This window comes from Aspergillus oryzae, chromosome 3, assembly GCF_000184455.2.
Source record: "Aspergillus oryzae RIB40 DNA, chromosome 3".
NCBI lineage: Eukaryota > Fungi > Ascomycota > Eurotiomycetes > Eurotiales > Aspergillaceae > Aspergillus > Aspergillus oryzae.
This window is the reverse complement of record NC_036437.1, coordinates 4,919,094-4,943,392: the sequence shown is the minus strand read 5'-3', so window position 1 is coordinate 4,943,392 and position 24,299 is coordinate 4,919,094. Positions and strand designations below refer to the sequence as shown.

The 24,299-nt window shown below is 48.3% G+C and overlaps 7 protein-coding genes and 1 non-coding gene across 8 annotated transcripts; 2 read left to right on the top strand and 6 right to left on the bottom strand.

The window, feature by feature from the left end:
* Positions 1 to 113: 113 nt before the first annotated feature.
* AO090026000071 (uncharacterized protein) lies at positions 114 to 3,440 on the bottom strand (the record flags this gene model as incomplete). Its single annotated transcript, XM_023236237.1, has 4 exons — positions 114 to 922; positions 1,023 to 1,654; positions 1,723 to 1,865; positions 3,438 to 3,440. 4 exons carry the CDS (start codon positions 3,438 to 3,440, stop codon positions 114 to 116), a joined length of 1,587 nt encoding a protein of 528 aa, XP_023090882.1.
* A 2,469-nt stretch (positions 3,441 to 5,909) lies between these two features.
* On the bottom strand, positions 5,910 to 6,410 carry AO090026000072 (GPI anchored serine-threonine rich family protein; the record flags this gene model as incomplete). The annotated part of the gene is made up of 3 exons (XM_001821519.3): positions 5,910 to 6,021; positions 6,076 to 6,210; positions 6,283 to 6,410. 3 exons carry the CDS (start codon positions 6,408 to 6,410, stop codon positions 5,910 to 5,912), a joined length of 375 nt encoding a protein of 124 aa, XP_001821571.3.
* Positions 6,411 to 8,185: 1,775 nt separating this feature from the next.
* AO090026000073 (uncharacterized protein) lies at positions 8,186 to 9,706 on the bottom strand (the record flags this gene model as incomplete). The annotated part of the gene is made up of 1 exon (XM_001821520.1): positions 8,186 to 9,706. The coding sequence occupies one exon, from the start codon at positions 9,704 to 9,706 to the stop codon at positions 8,186 to 8,188; it is 1,521 nt and encodes a 506-aa protein (XP_001821572.1).
* Positions 9,707 to 10,784: 1,078 nt separating this feature from the next.
* Positions 10,785 to 11,963, top strand: AO090026000074 (uncharacterized protein; the record flags this gene model as incomplete). Its single annotated transcript, XM_023236235.1, is given in 5 exon segments — positions 10,785 to 11,189; positions 11,268 to 11,398; positions 11,437 to 11,461; positions 11,475 to 11,620; positions 11,660 to 11,963. 5 exon segments carry the CDS (start codon positions 10,785 to 10,787, stop codon positions 11,961 to 11,963), a joined length of 1,011 nt encoding a protein of 336 aa, XP_023090883.1.
* Positions 11,964 to 12,390: 427 nt separating this feature from the next.
* On the bottom strand, positions 12,391 to 13,989 carry AO090026000075 (MIP/aquaporin family protein; the record flags this gene model as incomplete). Its single annotated transcript, XM_023236234.1, has 4 exons — positions 12,391 to 12,409; positions 13,017 to 13,163; positions 13,226 to 13,767; positions 13,834 to 13,989. The coding sequence occupies 4 exons, from the start codon at positions 13,987 to 13,989 to the stop codon at positions 12,391 to 12,393; spliced, it is 864 nt and encodes a 287-aa protein (XP_023090884.1).
* Positions 13,990 to 17,006: 3,017 nt separating this feature from the next.
* AO090026000076 (uncharacterized protein) lies at positions 17,007 to 18,635 on the top strand (the record flags this gene model as incomplete). The annotated part of the gene is made up of 2 exons (XM_001821523.3): positions 17,007 to 17,410; positions 17,471 to 18,635. 2 exons carry the CDS (start codon positions 17,007 to 17,009, stop codon positions 18,633 to 18,635), a joined length of 1,569 nt encoding a protein of 522 aa, XP_001821575.1.
* A 621-nt stretch (positions 18,636 to 19,256) lies between these two features.
* Positions 19,257 to 22,901, bottom strand: AO090026000077 (DUF3433 domain-containing protein; the record flags this gene model as incomplete). Its single annotated transcript, XM_023236233.1, has 1 exon — positions 19,257 to 22,901. The coding sequence occupies one exon, from the start codon at positions 22,899 to 22,901 to the stop codon at positions 19,257 to 19,259; it is 3,645 nt and encodes a 1,214-aa protein (XP_023090885.1).
* A 1,058-nt stretch (positions 22,902 to 23,959) lies between these two features.
* AO090026t00001 lies at positions 23,960 to 24,033 on the bottom strand. Its single transcript has one exon. It is a non-coding gene; the product is annotated as a tRNA-Val (tRNA).
* Between the last annotated feature and the right edge of the window lie 266 nt (positions 24,034 to 24,299).

Below are 24,299 nucleotides of genomic sequence, written 5' to 3'. Positions count from 1 at the left end.
TCACTATACCCGTCATGCCTAACCAAACATAAATGCCTAGGGACTTGTCTTCAATTTTGCCTTTTCCTAACGTATAATACAAAACCTCATTACTACAGTCGTGGTATGATATTTTACATTCCGTCCATGGCGCTCATCTCAGCCGACGATTCCTGTTTCCCCATCGCCAGCCGTTCAGCCGCCTCCCGACTATAGGTAGGACCCTTATAAGTCCTCATACCCTGGAACAACCACCAAATGCCGACGAGGGTCATAAGACCGACGGTAATAACACTTGTGTAGTTCATATTCTGAACAGTCACGGGCAAGGTGAAGGGGAAACAGAAGAACAGCACTGTGACGGCGATGTAGAGTACCGCGAGGATATTAACCACATATCCAATCTTGTGGGGCATGGCAAAGGGTCCCAGGACAACACTTCGTCGCCGGGATAGAATATGCGGAACAATGGCCCCGGCATAGGAGAGCGTGCTCAACACAATAAATGATGAGATCAACGCCTGGAATGCGGTGGTGCTGCCCACATAAACACAGCCCAGACAGGAAACCATCACTGCCATGGCCACTGTGGCATTGACCGGGCAATCTAGCGTGGGGTGCACCTGACCAAAGAATGAGGGAAAGGGAGTAGCGTTATCGCGTGCAAGTGACCACCACATCCGGCCACCGGTTGTAAGAGTTCCTACCAGCGTGGGGAACGTGGCTAGGAAAAGCAGGGCGATAAGTCCTACTGCTCCCGCTGTGGACCCCGTTGCCTGCAGGTAGATCTCGGCGACAGGGAAATAGTTAACGTTGGTATTGAAAACCGCGTCAATATCATTGATTCCGTAGAACAGTGCAATGAGATACACGAACGCGGTCAGAAAGGCTGTTAGCAGCTGCAGCATGATGCCCTGTGGGACCTTTCTTTCTGGCTGGGGGACTATAAGGGTCAGGTATTGTTAGCATAACCTGGGTTCAAGGAAGCAAACGCGGTATGACAGCACCGGGGGATCAAGAAGCCAGGATATATCTGCACATACCTTCTTCCGATAAGTGGCTAATACAATCAGGTGTACCAACTGCGAAGGCAGCATTCAAGAGTCCAGAGAGAAAGCAGATGCCGTCGGACCAGCCGCCAGTTTCGTTGTAGTAGATCCTCCACACTTGAGCATTGCTGGCGTGTCGGCCTCTAGGCATCACGGCCAGTACGACAATGGTAATAAACCAACCACCCATGGACAGCACCAACGATATCCGGTTGATGAGCGGGAGGTAACGGTTTCCCAAGCATACAATAGCACAGCACATCCACAGTACAACCAAGAAGACAATGAAAGGCTGCCAGCTATGCCACTCCACACCCGGATGTCGTAGGAGATACATGGCAACTGCCTCATTGCCGAGAACTGAGCTCATTGAAGCCGCGGACAGCAACCAGGCGCAGGCATTGAGGTAGCCCGTGAAAAAGCCTGCAGCGCGACCATACTTGCCTGCAACCACGGACGACCAATGATAGACACCACCCGCTGAAGGAATTGCCGAGGCGAGCTCAGAGAGGGACGCGGAGATGAATGCATAGAAGATAGTGACCAGGATCAGTCCATACAAGACGGCCATAGGACCGCCATTGTACAGTGCAGTCACGATAGTTCCTCCAGTCGCTGCCCAGGAACTGTTATCAATTAGTCATATTAACTAGGGTCGTCGAGTTCATCCGCATAAGCAGGGAAAGACGCATACTTGGCAATTATAATTCCCAGACTGGTCAAACTAAACAACCCGAACCCACGGACCAGTTCTTGCTTATGGCCCAAAGCCGCTTCAAGGCGTGCTTCATCAACTTGGATGTTTCCCTTACTGGCGCGATTAGCGCTGGTCGGAGCCTACTCCATTTTTAGGACCCCAAAATTAGATAACAAACTCAGTAAGGGGGTTAAAAATGGAAATTCTCAACAACAGCAAGTAAGCAGAGAAAAGAAAAAGAAAAGAAAAAACTCCGCCGGGAATTTGAGATATTGTGCAGAGTCATAGGAAAAGAATCGAAAGATATTGCGTAAGTTTCCGATAGCTGCAGGGTGATCGATATAAAATTGGCGCATATACGCTAACTTAGGCACACGTTGCAGTGCTTGGACCCCCACCACGCTAAGCATCGTGTTTGAGTCTTTCATTCAGTCCCATGCAGGCTTAGCGTCTTGACCTACTTTCTTGCGCAGACCAAACAAGGATGTAAATCCTGGAAGCATGCCCAGGCTGCAGACCGGTTCGCGAGCACGGCATTAATATCTCCAATTGTGAAGCTTGCTGCATGTTGGGGACATGAATCCCCGTGTGTTGATTGGTGCCCAAATCGTCGGGGCCTAGTAGACTATTAATATGTACGAAGTAATGAGCTTATAGACCCTGCGAGCGCCGCTGACCCGCTGGCGTTTGAGTAATGAACTGGCCTCGCCTACGTTCGGTCGCTGCCGGTTTCTCAACACATACCTAGTGATCGCATCCGATCTACTATGGGAGATGTTTCACCCGCTCCCCACCAGCTCTTGGTGGAAGCAGTTGTCTTCTGGAGTATAGGTGTGGTAATCTGGGTCGGGAGAATGTAAGTCGATCGGTGTTTGTCCTCTTCACATATATCAGGAGCTGAGAACAACCAGCGTCGCTCGAAGTATATCCAATGGGGGCATCCGAAATCTTCAAGGTGCGTACTGGGCTTCAGAACCCACCGGATGGCGCGAACGTCCAGGTCACTGGGCTGTCTCTATACCAAATACTGACAACATGATAGTGGATGATTACATTATGAGTGTTACCTTTGTATGTGCTTCATATTTGTTCTACCGGCTTTACGACCTGCGTAGCCAGCGGGGGATTTCACGCGACTTCGCTGACTCTTTAGGGTATCTACACGACGCTGCTGGTCCTCATCAATATTTCCTCCCATTACAACACCAACCTTTTCCTCCCTGAACAACTCCCGCAGATATTGGCCGACCACAAGGACGTGGCGAATCGAATATATGGCAGCAAAATTGTAATTGGGCTGGAACAATGCATGCTCCTGTCGACGTGGGGTGTCAAAACATGTCTGGTTGCCATGTATTGGAAGTTAACGAAGATGCTGAGCTGGCATCTCTTTGTTAAAGTTCTCGCCGGCTATGTTGTCCTCGGCTTCGTTGTCATTGAGATCACGTACTTCGCCGTGTATTGTCGACCTTTCTCCGAATACTGGGCTGTTCCACCGGAGAACCAGCAGTGTGCAACCTACCAGCATTATTCCATCACACAGGCGGTATTCAACCTCTCGTCGGACGCATGCATGTTGGCAATCCCGATTCCCCTACTGAAGGGGGCGCAGATGCCGCTGCGCAAGAAGATCCTCCTCGTCAGTGTCCTCGGTCTGGGAGTGTTTGTGATGATCGCCGCCATCCTGAATAAATATTTCAATTTTCACTCACCATATACGACTATCTATCAGATCTGGTATATCCGCGAAGCCAGCACCGCCATCTATGTGGCCAACCTCATGTGTTGGTGGCCCTTACTACGCAAGATCTTCGGCAAGGCCTTGACGCAGTATCATAGTAGATACGCCACGAAAAACGGGCATCCATCACATCCCTCCGGTGTACTTTCGAGGGAGACCGGCTCCACAAAGCCATCGGCCGATCGGAAATACTTGGCCCTATCGAGTTCCAAACGATGGTGGCCACACAAGGGCCTTGGCGAGTCTTCTTCTCATGTGCTTACGACATCGACTAGCCAGGAAGCGATCAACTTACCCGTTCGGGACCCTCAATCGGAAGGAAATTTGGAGATATGGCATAGAGTGGACTATAATATCGAAGAAAGCTACGACGCAAAGAAATAAACCCCATTTTTCCGAGTGCTACATGCTTTTCTTCCTGAAAATATGGCATCATAACTCTTTAGCTCTCGGCCAGACAATTAGGAAGCACATAAAAGCCCAACCATGAAAAACAAATAATAAATTAAGCGACCTAGAGTGATGATCTTAATCAACCGAAACGAGTCTTGCACCCGACATGGGCCGAGCCACTTAACTCTCGGGGATGATTTATCCGACGGGCGAGTTAATGCCTCTCATCTTTCCTCTACGTCCTGGGGACTTTTCTTTTTCAGATATCTAGTCCGTTAAGTATCCCTCGGGAGGGGCCGGCCGCCAGCTAAGCCACGAAATTGAATGACTCCACGGCCTGGATACCGGATCTCTTTCCTTTTCACGTTTTCTTCCACCAAGTGGAGCCGACAGCGAGCTCTTTGCGCTTGAACGGTTTAACGCAGTGACAGAGATGTTGGGCCGCGCGGGTTGGCCCGATCCCCGAGTCCGCGTTATAGGGCTCTTTACCCTGACTGTACATATCCAGCAAATCAGAGCCGAAGGCTGACATGACTAAGCGGGAAAACTGCAGTCATCAAATCGTGAGCTCAGGTGGATTCACTGATGCCTTTGAAGCGATCCATTCAGCTGGCATGGGTCACCTAGACCAATCCTAGTTTTCCTTTTAGTTGCGTTCCTCCTGTATGCAGCCCTTCTCACTCCCGGCTCTCTCTGTGTTAGCCTCGCGAAATCATGGTGGACGGTGACAACTTTCCCGAACCGATTAAGCGCTAAACGCATCTGGTGCGATCAACGCAGCATTATTAACGCAATTCTTATCATACCATCTGCTTAGACTTTCATGCTTGTTTCCGCTAAGGGAGGCTAAAATGCTAGTGCTCCGGTTTCGGTAACTCAGGGTATACTCTGGAGTCTTTGCTCCTGCCACTTCGTGCGTGGCGCACTGCACGGAATATCGGTGAAATCGACAATATGTCAACATGGTTTTCTGGTATGACTTTGGGTAGCTAGCTCTACACCATTTCGGATGCTCATGGCGCAAGACGCGAATTATGTTGTGAGCATCTGCGCTGATCCCCCACGGCATCGGGTTGCTTCTGGGAAGTTCACAGCGACGATCGCTTTTTCCCATTCGTGGAATGAAATTTGAGCTGACCCTGGCGTATAATTTGCGCAAACCTCTGTTGGCCAATGTACGGTGGAATCAATAGAGGACGCATGGCCAGAAGCTAGCACTGATGTGGTAGCAGTACTTTCCTTCTTTCTCGCCCTGCGACCGTCAGTATACTGCTTCTATCCCGGTAAGTTGATATATATATTTTTGCGTATCGCTCATGTATTATATGTTGGAGACAAGGTGATCAAGGCGCGACCATGATGCCATTGGCGGTTTGGTCGAGTTGGATTGAGAATATTGCAAGATCTTTCGTATATTCTTGCTAAGGCTATATATTAGTGGCAATTGATGCAGTAACTGGCTTGTCGAGTATCGATTTCAACTAAGCGTATTCATTAAAGGCCCTGATGCAGGTGTGTCAATCGTGAATTTACTTTATCAAATGTCAATCTACCTGGAGGGAAGCGGTAACGATAGATCTTGTTACTTCTCTGTTACCAACGGCCCATTTGACCAACATGTATCGTCCACGGAGGCGAACACTACGACCTATCCCAGTTATCACATCTGATATAGATAGGATGTCACCGTGGCAATGATCGACGTGATCGGAATTTTCTTCACGCTCTACGGCAAGGCAAACAGACATTGTAGCATGTCGCTAAGAAAATATATAAAAGTCGTTGCCTTCAATAAACACCAAGTCATACTCAATTGGCATACTATCTGCATTAAAATAAACCCGAAAGATCCGGCCTCTCATCAGAAACCACGATTGTTCTTCTCTCTATCCACCGTGACCTATGCTTCCACGTACATGGAATCATAAACCAGACATAATTGTAGAGGAAGAGGAAGACACCACTATCGCCAAACAACACAATATCAAGCAATCAAGCATAACTCTCAGGACTGACGTAGTCTTTCAAAGCTCCATCAACTGCAGCCGTCTCAAACAGTACCTTCCCCATAAACAGTAAAGTCTCCTGACTGAGCCAACGGACGCTCCTTGGCTTCATTCGCATCGGCGCCGTGACGGACAAAGTTGAATTGATACCCAGTGCTATTGTAATCAGTTAACAGGTTATGAAGTACGAATGATAGGACGTGTACATACTTCGGCGGGACACCGCTCACACCTTGGACTCGGTAGGTCTGGGCATCCCGGTTGATACCTTGGCCGATCTGCCTTGCATAGGGTTCGAAGTGTCGCATGTTGACAAGCCAGAGATCAAATGTTGGTTGATCGGTGCTAGATCACATATAGTATGTTAGCTGACTGGGATTATTATCCATGGTAGAGCATAGACGGTCCATGGCTTACTCAACAGCAGACCATGTAATTATGGTTCCCGCCTGAATGGGGACTTGATCACCAGTCATTGGGGCGTTGACCATATAGGCGGCCGCGGAAGACGCAAGGGCAGCGAGGCAAGCGAGAGTGAAACGCATTTTGATGACGGTTGGGTGGATCTGGGTGGGCTTTTCACGAAGAAGAGTAACGATTGCTAGAATGCTTGCTATGTGTGATTGTTACTGGAGAGCGATGAGGGAGGCAACGGAGAAGAGTAGAGTGGCATTATATATCCATGATCTAAAATTGAGTATACTTGCTCGTGCCCAATCCGGCAAGGTATCTTGTGGTATTCTGGATCATCGCCGAAGGTACACATCGATCAACCGGTAGCCGAGAGAACTAAGATCCAACAACATCGATACATATTCGGTACTTACTATACATATTCATGTAGCTCACCAAAGAGCGCCCGCCGTTGTCTCGTCAAATTGCAAATTATAGTGACGGTCTTCCATCCGGACTCGAAGTAATTGATTGCCGAAGGTTTTTCAAACAGTATGGTGTACGGCGATCGACAAGATGAGTTGAGGGAGAACTCCTTCTGAGGTCTACAAGATAGAGTGCTTGATCAAAAGTATCGCTCGCTGTCTTTGGAGAAGTAGTTACATACCTATCGAAAAAACAACCAAGTATTATGTCTCGCCCAACTCAGCCTCCAGGGATGTATAGGGTTGGAACTCAAAGTTGTTCACATTCTATCCCAGCACACGGCTCGTTCTGAATATTGCATTGCAAAGCGAACTTATATAGATTGAAGTAGAGAGCCCTGTGTCACGAAACCTCCCGGCCTCCGGACGTTCGCCGTTTGAGCTGCCGATAATAATTTTATATCCGCCCATGTCTGATTTGGGTCAAACCCAGTAACGTAAAGCTTACTACTTGATGCTTTTCAGGTCAGCAGAAAGCAGCCTAGAGGTGATTTAACTGCTATGTGACACTTGAACTGCACAGAAATTGTTTATGTGATGGGAAGGAATTATCGGATACCGAGCCACTACCAAAGAGTGATTCCGAGGATTCAGCTTGATGTAAATTATTGCTTCAAAATGGCAATGCATTTTGTATGGAGCTGTATGTCATTTTAACCCTAATATAGAAATATAACGGAGTCAGATTGCAGCAAGGTTACACTTCTAGGAACCATGAATGAAAGGATGTAGAAGAGAGGAACGGTACGGAGACAACTGCGTTCATGGTGCACAGACGAGGGCTCAACGTCACCCTTGCCCTAAAGCGGCAACGGCGTGTACCTATTTGGGTAAATATATATCTATCTTCCATCCGTTATTTTTAGGGTGGCCTGGACGATTCTAGACTTTGTGACAGCTACGGACCTTCGTACGCGACCCCTTCCACAATTGCTGTTATAGATCAGTCTTGTCTTGAAATGCAGTATGAGTAGAGCGAGGCCTCCAGAGCAATATACGAATGAGGGATTATGTTGAATTGGAAAACAATATTGCATGAGGAGAAGGTATCCATCGAATGGAAGCTAGATTCCTCTCATGGAGAGATTATGTAGGCCGCCTCATCTGGAGGTAGACAAAGTCGCGACAATCCATCTACACTGTCGGAAATCCCAACAGAAGGCAAAGGGGTAGCGGACGAATAAGGGTAACACTGGTCCGGCTGAAGACTTCAAAAATGCACCGGAGAGGTCGTTGGCCTGCCATCCGGCCTCGTAGCTCGGCTTGTTAACAAGACGTGACTGGTGTTGAAAGTAAATAAGATAGCTATGCCTTATGGCCAGCCCAGGTTGACTAGGATGTAATAAGCTCAAGCTTGGCCCTGTACGTTCTAGTATCTCTCAGACTTCGTTCTTTATGTACTGTAGGTGTATTATTTGGATGTGCCATATACTATGCTCTATTTAAGCCTCGAAACTAGGGAGACTTATCCAACGAGACAATGCAACATGCAGTCGTATTATATTTATCTCCTCCGTCGACACCCATGCGACCACACCATCAGGTCGCAAGAGTAACCCCTTGAGCCCGAATTCCTCCTTTGCGCTACATGCACAGTATTGAATCATGAACTGCAGAGACTGCAAGGACTGCACATGCTCTGCCACCTGGTTGTTGCTCCCAAAGTCAATCACCAAGAAGGATCCTGTCTCTAACTTAGCTCCAAGTCGCATTCCATCATCGAATTCAAAATCCGGAGCGCTAGAACCGACAAGTGGATGCGCGTCGCCCGGGCCATAGCGCACTGAAAGTCCCCAGATGCGATCGGCGAGATAAGTCGCCCCATCTTGGGTATTGATCATGTCCCGCATGAGACTCGCAATAGCCTGGCCATATGGATCAGGGCGTAAGGCCGCCACCTGAGCGCGAGTCCACTCAAGCACTCGAGCTGCCTCTGGATGCCGCTCTTGGTGGTAGGTGTCTAGCAGACCAGGAGATGCAAACCCCTTGACGGTAGCCGCAAGCTTCCAGCCGAGATTCATCGCATCGCCAATTCCTGTACTCAATCCTTGCGCGCCCAGTGGAGAGTGTGTGTGGGCACTGTCACCAGCCAGAAGGATGCGTCCTCTACGATATTCTGTTGCTTGCTTCGAGCGATCGGTGAAGGAGGAGGCTAGGTGAAGCGCTTCGACAACGATGTTTGTGCCCGACACTCGCCGTAGCACTTCCTGGAAGTGTTCCCGCGTGATAGTTTGTGACCGATCAAAGCTCCTATCAAAATCGATAACATGCAACTGTCCAGGTCCGCTAACTATGTACATCCCCGAGTTTGTGTGCTTGAAACCTGACTTCAATAAGTCTGGTCGGTCGAGATCACATACCGCAATATAACCAGTGAATTCTGCTTCGGTCCCGACAAACTCGAATCCAGCAGTTTTCCGAACTGTGCTGCGTCCACCGTCACATCCGACAAGCCATTGAGCCGTAAACCACTGGTCGCCCGCCCATACCTTGACTGATTCACCTTCATCAGCGAGCCGGGAGACTTCCATACCTCTAAGGATCTGGACACCCAGCGTCTCTGCACGTTCCGACAACACAGCCTCAAGACGTCCAAGAGAAGTCGGACCAGGAAGAAAGGACGGTCCTGGCAAGCGATATGGCCAGCGTGAAAACTCGATGTTGTTTGCATTAAGCACCAAGCCCGCAAAGTGTCCTCCATATTGAAAGCCTTCAGTCTTCTTCAAATGCGTCGGACGCTCATCATCACCGAAAATTCTCTTCAAGATGCCACGGCGGTAAAATGCCTCGACCGCCGGGGTATAGAGACCGCGACGCCCAAACAATCCCTCTTTCCAAGGCGACTCTGGCTGCATCTCTCGCTCCAGTACAAGTACCGACACGCCAGCTATGGCCAGTTCACAGGCGAGGAAAAGACCGACCGGCCCAGCGCCAGCAATAATAACGTCCCAGGTCTTGCCCATTGTTCGATTCTGCAGATAGGGTTTATGGTACGTATTTAGAAATAATCATGCTAAGTTTCATAAGAAGCCTTTAGAGATTGTTTTAAGTATGTCGTCTCGGGGTTTACTAAGTTCCGCTCGGGCTGCCGCACCCCGAACACTGTTTTGTTTTGCTGGGCCACCACCAAGCAAGATTTGCATTAGCAGAGAGTCTACGGTGGACTAAATCGGCCTAACGGAAAAACCAGGCGAAGATGTGACGATATAATCTGCGGGACAGAGGGAGTCGGTGAGTGATCGTATTGCTTATACTGACCTACCCATAAAGAAATAGAGACCCTGCAGCTTAAATGTTGTAACTAGAGCCTCTCAGAACAAATTCCCACCTGGCCTAGGTATAAGAGAAACTCCAAAGATACATCAGAGCCCCTTGAACTGTTGTTTGTTTAGTTTTAGTCTTGCCTTTATCGGCTATCCCCGGGTTACCTGGGCCTAGCGATCGGGATAGGTGCCCAGCGGATTCAAATAACTGTTAATTTAGAACTCTAGTTGGATGGCCGACTTCTACTACAATTCCTGCGTTGTCTTGAATGTACTGTTTTCATGTATTTGATGGCTGTTTCGGTTAGGTATGCTCTTGTGGCATTTTGCAATGTTTTTCTTGAACTCCACTCATTGGTATTTTGCCTTCTAGTAAAGTCTGTTCGAAAAAGAAATTCGATGGAGATCACTGGAGGCAGGTTAAATTACAAACAGTTATTCCCAGTAAGACATGCGACTGCAGTGCAGCTATGTAATGGGGTGGAATTTAGCTAGCAAGGATAGGTTGGGATGGCTTCTTATAAGCGCCTGCCAGCGCTTCGACCCTTGAACTTCATGCATGCACCCCGCCACCCTGCCAACACAAGCTTCAAAGATGGCCACTTATGCTGCGCCCTGCAAATACGCCTCGACCAATCCAAAGCCTTAACTGACTATATCCCTGACTGCACAGGAGCGGCTAGCAGAGAAGCTGTTGGGCTTACCGCCCGTAATCATCTACACATTACCTGCCACTTACCCTTAGATCTCCTTCTTCTAACTTCCTATCCAGCAGAATATGGATCTTCCTCGTTACAGATATGAGCCTCTGAGTGAGCCCAGTGATATTCGCGTCATTGAACTCGGTACAAATAAGGAACGCATCGAAGCGTACATTTCCCACGTTTCAATCTCGAACAGCAGCTTTCAAGCCCTTTCATATACATGGGGCAATCAGGAACAGGCCAATGAGGCTATTATCCTCGATGAACATGGAAGCAGCATCGGTTCGATTCCTTTAACAAAGAATCTGAGTGATGCCTTGGGCAATCTGAGAGACGCTAGAGAATTGAAGAGTAAGGTGCTTTGGATCGACCAGATTTGCATTAATCAGCTGGACGAGAAGGAAAAGAGCCATCAGGCTGCAATGATGAAAGACATATACTCGTGTGCAAAACAGGTGATTACCTACCTTGGTCCTGTTGTGGTCCCCAAGGAGAAGCGATGAATACGGTTGCTATAGAGAATATACAACCATTTTTCCGAAAATACATGGCGTTAGATACATGAAGCAGGGAGTATCGAAGGTTTTTGGAGCCGAATACATGATGGTAGCATACAGCCGGAGCAACTTCCACCAGGCCTAGAGCTAGTACAAGAAAGAACATATCATGAGGGGACAATATCAAAACTGTACATCAATCAGGGGTAGAGATGGCTAGTATAGGTAGCATACGGGGAAAGGACTTAGCGAATGTGGATCGTCTAGGAACAATGGATAAACAAAGAGATCACAGCGCTACGTGGGCACCGCCTGGTGGATTGGAACTCCATAATGACTATACCCATCCTGTTTGCCACGGGTCACCTGCCGTGGGTGTATCGCGAGGCAGGCCGGAAAGACTCGTCAGAAAAGTGACTCTCTTGGACTACGGTCGAGCAAATCCAGTATAGCACCTGGTGGGAGAGATATTCCAGGCTGGACCCTGGTATCCGCCATACCCGGCCATCCTTGTTCCACAATCTACAGAGGTATCGGCATCTCCTCTGCGGAGATCCCCGAGACAAAGTATACGCCATCCTGTCCCTCTCCAATGATGCTGAGGTCCTAGGTCTCTCTCCTGACTATTCGCCTCTGAACACCGTCGATATGCTACTCAAACAACTCTCAGCCAGTGTGCTTAAGCATGCTATCAACTTGAACCTCCTATGCTTTGCCCTGTTATGGCGTCAACCCAGCTCAACGCTTCCTTCTTAGTGTCTCTCACTTGCCCACGCCGAGAATATCACCCCTCTGCATACTATGGAATTCAACGTGTATACACCCCACCCTAGAGCAGGCGGTCCTCATTTGAGTTATTTCCACATGGGCAATTCCATCCTCGTGGTCAAGGGACGAATCTTAGACTATGTGTCGACTCCAACTTCAAACACTGCTTGGCCCTGTCATGAGACTAGCGCCACGTCACATATTGGGTTTCTCGCTAATCTTAAACAACTTCTACCCGACGGATTTTCAATCGAGGATACCACTCGCGCACTTCATACTATTACAGCAAGAGCTCCATGGTCACCACCTCCCCACGATTTAGTCGACGCAAGTGAAATGTTCTCTTTTCACCTCTGGGCCTATCTTCGGCACAGGTCGCGTGAGCTGTTGGAATGGACCAAAGGCTCACCAACTGTTAAGGAGATGCTTGGAGACTACAATCGTATTATAAAGCGGGTTGAAGCATTAGCTTTAGACATCGACTATTCGTTGCTTCAATCAATCGAGGATGTCACCGAAGAAGAATGGATAGCAGTTAAAACGAGTGTTACCGTATGTCTTGGAGCAGGAACGTCGCCTCGGCCTTACTGGCGCAAAACGCATGTACAATGCTTCGGATACTGTTCGGGATGGCGACGCCATCGTAGCCCTACAAGGGGTAGATCGGCTATTTGTTATCCGCCGCTGTGGCGAAGATACCTATAGCCTCGTCGGTGATATATTTGACCATGGACTTATGTATGGGGTAGCCTATGAAAGTCAGGATTCATCCGAGGTGGATTATGATATCAAAATTAGTGTAGGATGCAAATACAGAGCCGCATTAAATGATGTTTCGTTTATAATTCTATATACATATGGATTAAAGTCAAGCCTCATTCATCCAGCTCCTTGATTCCTTCTTCGATACTGGGCAGCCTCTGGCGCCCCAGATTAAGCCTTCTCCTCCACTTGGCTTCCTTCTTCAACTTGGACCTCTGGCGACGAGTACGTGGATAGTTTATCGGAGACTCTCCACCAATAAAGATGAAAATGTCATACATTGCGCCCCCGACCAGGGCACCGGAGATGGTAGCCAGCCAAGCTCCCCAAAACCACCATCCCCCTCTTTCCGTGAACGTACTTCCACCGTATCCTGCCATCAGAGCCACCAAGCGAGGGCCAAGGTCTCTGGCTGGGTTGAAACATCTATACTTCCATTAGCAAGACCATTTCTCACAGAACTTTCCAATACATAGGGAAATACACACCCTCCAGTATTATAACCAAAACCGATTGCTAACACAAAGATCAGCAGGCCAATGATAAACGAGTGCATACCCGCACCGGGTGGAGCGTTGCTATCGTCACCCATGGCAAAGATTGTGCAGATTAAGATAGCAGCAGCGACAAATTCATTGAAGAATGCCGTCACATTGCGGACGTACGCCAAGGGCTCGGTATAGAATCCTAGACCAGTAGCACCCATTGTGATGCCGGTACCGCTGTTGGAACCGCTGTGGAAAATTGAATCGCGGTATATGCAATAAGCAAGTCCGCCGGCTGTGAGAGCCCCCAAAATCTGAGCAATCACATAGTAGATGCATCGCCGTCCTGGAAAACCTCGATAAATCCATAGGGAAATGGAAATGGCCGGGTTTAGATGTCCACCGCTGATCCCACCGGCAATGTAGATTCCCACGGTAATTGCCAGTCCCCATGCCCAGTAGAGAGTGAGTTTGTTGCCTGCATCACCTTTCCCGGTGGAAATTGCCAGAGTCGCACATAGTCCGATTAGCATTGCCACTGTAGTCTGTCAATTCCATTGTTAGTACGGTATTTCTTAATCAATATTCCGTATGGACAGGATATTTCTTACCCCTAACCATTCAGCAAATGGCTCCCGCAGTCTGTGACGTACCCTAGACCACTTGTTAAAATGCTCTGCCTCACCACCGTACGGATCGCTCGCATCCTTTGTCACCTCGTCTTCTACCGGACGCGATACTCTGTCGAGGGCATCCGCATTTGACATCTCCTGGTGTACCATTGTATCGCCATGGGCGCCCGGCCCAGGACTAGAAACGTCTTGGCCTTCTTTTCCATGCTCATCTCCCTGATCCGGAGTGGCCTCCAACTCAGGCACTGGTTCCGACTCCCCCTTCTGACCTGTCGGATAGGCAGACGTTGTCCCCCCGCCATCATGGCGGCGCATACCTGGTCGGACCACACGCGGAAGCGGTTTCGCTAAACCCCAAACCGGCTCTTCATTGCTCTTCCCATAGTCGGGATTCATGTCATGATATTCTGGATGAACGTAAGTCCAGTTAGGGTCGGGTTCTCGTGGGCCGGCAAGAGAGGGAATTGTTTGATTTGTGTGAGTTGTCTGGTTTGTCCGACTTGTCTGGTTCGTCTGGCGTCTTCTGAGTTGGGAGTATCGGGCGGGTCGCTGTGATCCGGTGTTGTGATAATGTAGTGGTGGGCGCTGTCTGTCTTGTCTCGTGTTGTTTTGTTGTTCATTGGCTGTTGATGGCTCGTTTCTATTTTCTTGGATTGTATTCAGGTCGTTGTTCCTGTCCTGACGGCCATCGGCCAGGTCCTGTTCCTCCGGCATCTCGGATTTTAAGGGCGTCTAATTCCAACGATGGAGCATATATGAGTAAAGGAAAATGAAGGGGAGAAAGTAGAAAGGAAAGATGTACAATGTATAAATAGGGAATAAGAAAAATAGGCTAAATCGGTGTATTATCAAAAAGTTATATCATACCATCATCAACGATGTGAAAAAAGCGCCCCTCCTTCCTTTTCTGCTATATAAACTACGAGCGGTGGGGCCATGATATCCAAGAGCAACACTTTTGACACAGTATGCTTAAATGTCCAATAAGTTATCTAATTGTGTCCAACGTTCCCTGGTTGATATCAGTGAGTCGCGTGGCAAAACAACCCTATCGCACTGATTGAGCGGATTCTCGCCCGGCCGGCGGATCTATGATGTCACGAGCAGCCGGAAACCCTTACAAAAGAAAAATCTCATCTACTCCTTGGCAATCAACAGAGCGAGCCCTCTATTTTTCTACAGGAATTTTTAACGTATCGAGCACCTACCCTGTACGGCATCTGGGGGCTCTAGAATGTTCATCATTGATTACTCGGGATGTCATGCCGGCTGGCAGCAGAATCCGGGAGATATACAACGGGTTTCAAGGAACCCGACCATAGGACATGTCGATCCCGATTTCTAGAACTCGTTGACCCCTGTTGAGTAATGGTGAGCATGACGCATATTACTAAGGATCGTATAGCATCAACTGTCATTATAGATAAATGGTCCCTGAGCTTGAATAAGCTTGGTGGAAACCACGACGTAAAAATATCTTCTCTAGCCCTAGAGATCCACCGACGATCGTTACCCTGGAATGGCCACCGGCTGTCAATCCAGCCAATCATGACTGTTATATCAAGCGGAAATTTCAAGCTTATCCCCCATCCAGGGCTTCAAATCCCCGTTTCAGCCAACTTCAGTCACCGATCCTGGCAGTTCACATCTCTGCCAATTGTACGCCAGCGTACCTTTTTTCTAGAATCCCTAAATACAAGGCGACTGCGGCTTAGTTACGTCATTACTTTAGTCGTTTACAGCTAACTATATGACAACATTGCAGCCAGATTTTTTAAATGCCAAGGTTGCTGGCTGCTAAGGGATGAGCTCATGCCGACCGTTGAATGGTTGGATGGTTAGATTAGCTATAGGATTGTTAGAAGACTGGATTCAACTAGGCTTAAAGTGCTAGGGTTCATGATAGAAATTACAGAGTTATATGTTAAATGAATGTAGCCTTCACATTGTCGGAGACATCTACTATCCAGTGTGGTGTTATTGGTGGTGAGTCGTGACAGTAAGAACCCCGAGCGGTTAGGGTAACCCAATGCCGCCAATCCGCATCAACTCATTTTCCTATATCTCTTACTACCTGGATAATTACCTGGTTAATCACATTTTCTACTGAGGAGTAGAAAACCCAAGGTCAAATCCACCTAGACCAAGCGATCCAAGTTGACTTAGTAAAGTTATTACTGCCACACGGTCCGGAACCGTACATTGGTGGAACGGTCCGAAAGGGACGTGCGTGGTAATTTAGTAATGGCCCATCTTAACATAATAGCATTTGGAATAATGCACGTTACAGGTGACTACCATTGAATAGTCTATAGCAGTATTATATAGTTAGCATGGGTCCTAGCTAGTTCTATTAGTCCACGTGTAATATACCTGAGCTGGCCTATGCATTAGTCCGGCGGGTCGAAAGTGTACCGTGCAGAACTTAAGTATAGCCACACTGACCGCCAGTGGAAGCTGAGAAGATTGAAGTCCGTGCGAGTTAGACGGCGTTACATCCAGCTAGAACTATCAATACAGTAAAGCAGACGTACAGTTCTCCACGTTGATCCTACCAATCCGTTATAATCAATTGTCCAAATCGGTTGCATTTTCCTGTGAATCCAGTTGGCTCTCCCTGTTTTCAGTTACCGATCACCTAGTGAGCAGATCATTGTTCTGTATACGGTTTTTCTGCTTCCTCGACCAACTCAGGATATCTGTCAGTATTGTCACTAAAGACAAGTGCTTCTCTAATGTTTTTCTGGCGTTGTCGTATAAATTGAGCGGCTCATGCGCTATAATGCCACCTGAGGACATTGGTGAGTTGTTCTAGCTCAGACGCATAGTTGCCTACTGATCTTCGGTTTTAAATGATGCTGATCCGTTGTACTGCGTCCGCCTATTTCACCTTTTCGCTCCCGTTAAACTTTCGCTTCGCTGTCTGTCACAAACGAAGCTGATCATTCAGCCAGCCTTTCATTACAATCCCTCTTATTAAGAGCCAACTATAAACTCTATACAAACATTCCATAAGATGCTGCAGGCAGCCACTTCTGTCTACAATATTCGTTCTCCAATCTACGCTTCAGGACTAAGCAAAGCAATACTGGAGAATCTTTCTCAAACACAATTCAGTGCACCGACTCTAGACTTTCGGTGTATTATCCAGGATGTCTAGCCTCCCAAATGCCTCCAACAATTCTAAGCCTCGATTTGAAATCCCCCCTAATATTTCTAATCAGCCTCGGTGGCTCCTCGACCTAGACGACTGGGTAGTGAGAGCATATTCTCGCATTCGTTTTCACCAAGACCCAAAGAATCGCGAGTATGGTTATGGCATCATCTCGTACACGTGGGGCAAATACTGGAACAGAACAGATACTGTCCCAGAGAAAGATGCTCCAGATGGGATTGACTGGAAAATTCCACGCTTAGCAAAAGATGCTATCTCACTGGACGAGGCAAAAAAAGTCATTACTAGTATGGGTAAACGCTACGTCTGGTGGGACTGGATGTGTGTCCCGCAAGGCGGATCCCATAAAGACATTGCTGAGCAAGAAATCGGGAAACAAATGTAAGTCCTCGTCTCTGCCGCTTTCCCCGTGAACTTGACTAACATTGAGGGGTTGGATAGGGCAATCTACAAAAATGCCAAGGCCAGCATTATATGGCTGCATGACACCAACTGGGCGCAGTCTTCTGACGTGGGGAAGTTTCTGCGGAATCACTATCCCGAACGCCCTTTACGGCAATGGCTGCAGAATTTTAGTACGGGCCTACAACGAATCAGGGAACGTGAGCCCTGGCTTACGTCGATTTGGACTCTGCAGGAAGGGGTGCTGTTGAACCATTCCCGCCTGGTCGATCGTCACGGAGCCAGGCTTCCCGATGTGCCAAAGGACAAGAGGTTTCATTCCGATGAGGCAACCGTAGTGGACCTGGCGATCGTCCCCGCCAAACTTGCCAGAGATATCGCTATGGCACTGTTCACTGGAGAAGGGAATCCCGACCCTCTCTTCAGAGATTTTACCTCGGTGCGGGAAAACCGTGTTTACGCTCAACAAATTCTGTGTGAGATCATTCGATCTGGTCTGTTTGGTTACTATGACAACCCTGTGCCCCTTACTATCCTTGCAGGCAAGGGCAGTCGCCGGTATGATAAAGCTACCAATCCAGACCAATACTGGGCATTGATCGGCGCCCTGGATCTGAAAGTGGCGCCAAACTACAACTTGACAATCCAAAAGGCCCGGGAAAACTTCTTTAAAGGTCTTCTGGAGAAGTATCAGTGGAACCTTCTCCTGGCTCCTTCTCTGCCACTCGATATCTCGCGCCGGGGTTGGCCCGAGGTGATTGCGGACGGTCACATTCTCCCGCTTGATGATCTGTTTTTCATCTCTGAGCTTGTTGATAGGTTGCCCCCACTATCATGGACTGGGACTGAAACTGGAGGCCCAATTATTATCGGTGGAGCTGGAGGTACACAGTTCAAAGCTTTCCGACTAAAGAAGACAGGTCATTTCCGCCGGTACATACAAGCGCGCAACAAGCAAGGACAGGACCTGGTCGATGTGCTGGGGCCGGCCACTGAGGCACCGATTGAAGATGCCACGTATCTGCACATTGCAAAGCTGCAGCCAAAGTCCGGCCTTCCGGGTAAACGATGCATTGAAATGAGGGGTTATCAGCGTGGAGCGGGACAATTCAATGGTGTGGTCGATCTGTGGGTCGCCGAGGACGACGTGGCTCTGGAAAGCATCAGTAAAATTACTCTGCACCTTCCCCAGAAAAGTCTGTAAACAGAATTGTCCATACCACGCAAAAGTGCCAGGCTAGTAAAAGCATACTTAGTCGTATGCGTCTGCAAATTTGATTATTTGTTACCAATGAGATTTATCGATCCAGCCCCTCATCCTCTGCCCATAGAGGTCCGATCTAGTCCCCCATATCGACCCATATGGGAGAAAACCTTAATGTATTCAGCTGTCTTTGGAGAAACGTACGGAACTTTTACGGTCTCATTCACGACAAGCACACCGCTGTTCATGGTTATGTCACAATTGAGGTGCCCACCAGGAGGAGTCATGCAGCCAAGACAGACCTATTGGGCACCAAGCTGCACAATGTTACCCGTAAGCCTTCTGATGACTTACTTAGAGATAGTCTAAGCCCGGTGCAATCTTACGCACTCCATCACGGTGGCGTACACCGTTTTCAGGAGGCTATCAATGAACTTACTCATTTACGGGGTATTTCTATTACACTAGTATGGAGAGGAATTAGACACAATTGAGACAACATTAGTCATAAACACTAGAAAGGTAACTGAAGAGCAGCCAGCCGGAGAAGAGATGGGGAGCCCATCTTTCTACAGGGATAGATTCGGCAGCCGGCTCCCTTTTATACGTATCCATTGAATTCTATCTGCGGTCCGCACAGATGGTGTCCACAGGTCCACCCTGCGGCGTACGACTGACCCCCTGGTAACCGTGTTGTGGCTCTTGAGCAGTCGATTCCGATGGTACCGCTCCTGACGTCGCCAGATCATGCAACTCATAAGCTTGCTCGTCGTCCTTGTAGTCAACGGCTATCCTGCTCATCCCATCTGGGCACGGAAAAGTTCCCAAGCTATACGTCCGGTCGAGTTCCTCCAAATGTTTCCGTTGCTGTACTTCACTCCACGCATGAGTGCCCTTAAAATCACGCATCATCTGGCTATGTGCAATCCACGGGATGAGAGATCCAATAGATTTGGGAATGCGTGGTCCATTGAATCGCCCACGGTAGGTGACGAATACACCAACCATCAACACAACATCCAGGGACACAAGAATGATGACTATCAGAATTGACGGCGTTGATGGCAGTATACCCCACACCCCCTGAGTGACTGTTCCATCGATAGTGATGGAATGGGACTCGGGCAAACGCTGAAGATACAAATCTCGCCAGAGAGTCAAGTAGGTGCTGAAGACTGTTCGATAGGTGAGTTGGACGGCATCTATCAGAAGTGCAGTGTCCACCGAATCCGATTTGGGATTCAGCTTCTCAATTGTGCGTGCCGTCAAAACACCGGGCCAGTCATACTGGTAAAATGACGAATTTGGATGAGCAGGAAGGGCTTGAATTGACTGCGTAAACGCCATGTTAAATTGTCCCAGGAGATCAGATGCATTCTGATACAATGGACCGTCAGTGATCGAGCTTCCGGGCACCGCCTCGTAATCTTCTACTTGGCCAGAGTGGTCGAACTGGACCAGGAAATCTTGGATATGGATTGTCGGCTGACAGTGCAATGCAAATGTACTATCCCGGTGCAGAGATTTCCCTGTTATTTTATCCAAGCGCGCAATAACCAAGAGTGTAGATGTCTCGCATTCCGTCGATGCAGAGGACCCCGTGGGCGCCATAAAATGGATAAAGTTCTCGGGGTAATCAGACGCTGCCCATGGCGCCTCTACAGAGCATGCAGATTCCGTACTACTATTGAATGTTGTATAACGCCAGTATGGGTTCGTTGAATTACCGTCAATCCCTGAATCGCTAGATGGAAGGCTTTCACATATGAGATTCACACCAATACCACGTGTCAAAGCCGTATAGAAAGTACGCTCGCTTTCCGGCCCATCAATGCGAATTGGCACAAGTGAGTGGTTGGACGTAGTCCACGGCAGGAAAGGGGCGTCCTGTGTGATAGCGCTGGGAATAACACTGTAGCTGTCTAGAACCGGGCTTTGGGATTGTCTTGAAAGCGTGGACAAGTTATACGTCGCAAATAAGCCAGAAGCAGCTGTCGAGTAGTGTCTTACTTGTGGCTCAAAAAGGCCACCGCTCACAACAGTCAAGAGCAGGTCCAAAATACATGCCAATGAGATGATCACGAGGAGGCGAGGGCCTCGGCGTGCGCATTTCCAAAGCACTGCAAACGAAGTTTGACAGCCATAGTCCATTAACAGCGATTGTTTTGCTGTCGCCAGTCCCTTCTGTAACTGAGTCCACGGCTCCAGGACGCTGAGGTGGCGAAGCACTGATGCTAGAAGTGCGCTGATCATAGATGCAACTATGGTCGGGACGAAGAGCATGGAAACATACAAGACCAGCTGGGGCCCGGTCATGGAGTTAGGGTCGTCCATGCGAAGATATCGAAGAGCCAACCCAAACAAGGCGAGTACGAAAGCCAGCGATAAACATTCCATAAAGAACAACGGTAGCCTTAGGAAATGTGGCATAAAATCCTTCTTTCTCCGAGACTTACCTGTGGCAAGAGGCACCGGATTTCCATCGAGTGATACGATTTCCAATCTGCGTTCCTTTGACACTCCGCTCCATTGGCACCATAGTCCCTTAGCCCACTGGAGAAGCTGTCGGGTAGTGGCTCGATCAAAATCTGTATCGGGTCGAGCTAGTGCAATTGTTGGGCTAAATAGATTGGCAACAATCGCGCACTGCGCAGCAATTGACCCCGGGTCGCTTCGAAGAAAGTTAGGTCGTCGCGGGTAGACAAAGGCTAGGAAGGAGAGCAGGAGAGAAGCTACGCAGAGTATGATTTCCGCATGGATAGCTGGGTCATGCAACATTTGGAGGATCACTGAGACACTCTGCTGTTCTGCATGAGTTTTCGTAGGTCGTGTAGGATCGAACATTTTGTTCACCGTGACGAGAAACCTGTGATTCCATGAGTTACGCAGCTTTTTCTGATACTCTTCGAGTGCTATGAACTTGGATGTGGAACCTGTGTCGAAGAGGCTAGACGAGCTGGTAGTGTTAATTATTCGTATGCCTGCCGCGCGAGGCCCGACGCGGAATTGATCCTCAAACTGGTCGATACTGAACTCAGCTGGACTGAGGCTGCTAACTGTGTCCTGTTGGATTTGAGCTGCGACGATTGATGTGTTTGTTGCGATAAAGACCTCCGCTTCCGCGTAATGATAAGTAGCCATACAAGCAAACGCCGCGGCCTTTGATGGCTTGATGGAGTTGTTTTTCAAAACATCCCCTTCAATCACTACGCCGTATAAGGTGGGCGAGCCGCAGCCACTGCCAGTAAATGCAGAAGTGGTATTAGAATTCCGGCTAGGTTGACTTGGCTCCCAGTAGCCAAGCTGAAAGCGTTCAGTATCGGTGGGGGCGACGCTGTCGAGTGCGAAATTAATCGAGCAGCCTGCAGTGCTATCGCTAAGAGTTGGAAGAGATATATTGCGCATATTCCATGAAATTGTCTGTTCGTCATCTGAACTCGTATAGTTCATAGAGTGCGTCGTTGGCGCGATCCCATACAGCGGCATGTCCACACAAGTCAGATTCGCCCAATATATCGTTTGGTTCAGGCGCAGCATGGATGTATCATTCTCATCATCTACAGGCATTGAAACCGGTGCAGCTGCGTAATGGGGTGATCGAAGTGACAGGAACTCAGCATCTTGGCTAGACTCACTGAGGCCAGATGTTTCCGCTGCCATCCACCCCTCTTGGGTTTGCAAATCGACAAGGGCCGGCCATGTTTCTATGATCTTGGGATCAGTAAGATTTAGCTCACCCATTACTATCATCCCAGCAAATAAGGAGGGTAAGAGCATCCGGATAACCAAAGACATTAGCGACACGCAAAGCGCAATCCAATGACGGTTGCGGGCGGCGGTTATAGGCGCGAAGATTCCGTAGCAGAAACTGTAGTTTGTGAAAAGTACTGTTGCTGAGGCACCTCGCGACTTGGCCAGCTGAAAATAAGGTTCCAGTCGCATCACATCACAGGAACTAAACTCCCATAGGTTCACCACGACCAGCGCTATGGCTGTTGGAACAATGACGTAGGCAACTGACACAGTCGTGGGAAGATCGCTAGCATGCTTGTAGCGTACTAGCCAGCCAATTCTATCATTGTACTGACGACAAACCTCGAGAGCAATTGCTGTCAGCAGCAAAAGACCGGCCAGTGTGAGAAGGTATGGCGCTCGCAGAGGTACTGGTCTCCAGGCGTCTCGTGGATCCCACACCAGTTCTGTTCTCTCGATTGCTGCCGATCGGAAGGGCCATCCTGCGTAGATTCTCATCAACGATGAATGCATTGAGGTTAACACGAGGTCCGTACCTGACCGTCTCTTCCATAAGTCCGCTATTCTGCCCCATTTCGAGGTCATTTGCCGTTTTACTGCCCGAAATGGTATCTTTGCAACTAATCCTCATCCCGTACGAGCTTGATCACGGCCTGGCACAGTTACCATCTCAGTATAAGGGATAGCGACGCGACATAACAACATTCTCGTGCCAGGGGAAAATTGAAGGGCCAAGACCCACGGGTGATAATCGTTAGTGTCTTGCCACAAACTGTGGCTGCCTGCTCGAGGTGGAGTGAACATGTGACATAGTAGCCCTATCCCATATCTCTCATTGGCCTTGGGAGTTCCCCACTAGTTTATTGCATTTAGCACTTGTCTTGGATTTCGGGCTTTACCAAGCTCCATACAGTCTTTCATTGGAGTATCCAAATTTTCCTGCTGAGGGTGGAGATATTAATGCTTGGCTTCAGGGACGCCACAACTTTGATTGACTTGATTTGAGACACTAGCTGGCTTCGGCCTATTCCGTGTAGTAGCCAGGGGCTTTGGTGTTGAGGTGTCAAGGACCCTTACTATATCGATGGATATATATGGAAACAACTTGTTTGATAGTGAGTTGGCTCTTGTATTAATCTGGTTTATTTTCTATGTCTATTTCTTGTCTGTATGCCGAACAGTAGTTGTCAAAGGGTGTTAATGCACGAACTATATATATCCGCAATGCCAAACAGAATTCTGTAACTTGATGCGCTTCTCACAACAACGTCACCTTCTATGCCTAATACAACTGGGAAGTAATACTATGCGATCAATTAGGCAAAACTAAAGCCCCTTTAATAAGCTGAACCTACGATCTAATGTTTGGACACATTAATGTCACGGTCGGTATGCGGATATTAAATCATGGCTATGAGTGGAAGATTAAAACAGAGTCCGGAAACTCAGCGACGAAAAGTATTGAGAAGCAACGATTTAAGAGGAGCTAAAAAAAGCAAAGAACGAAAAAACGACAGAAGAAATCTGAAAAACTGAAAAAGAGAGGCGAATGGAGAAAGGACAAAAAGCAATGACCAGACTGGGGCTCGATCCCAGGACCTTATCGGTGTTAACGATACGTGATAACCAACTACACCATCCGGCCGATTAATATACAGCGCCTTTTTATTTGGATACATGTTATAAGAGCATACTTTTGCAGCACCACAAGAATGACTTGACTCCATAGGTTAAGATTGATCCTATTCAACTTCAGCCTGTATTATATTGTTTTCGTCGTCTTCACTGTTACTTCATCTCGTCAGGTGGCAATGAAGTTTACTTTATCGTAATTTCAACCGATGTGCCGCTCTCTCGACATACCGATCCACAGAACGCTGAACAGACATGTTTATTCATATCTATATACTT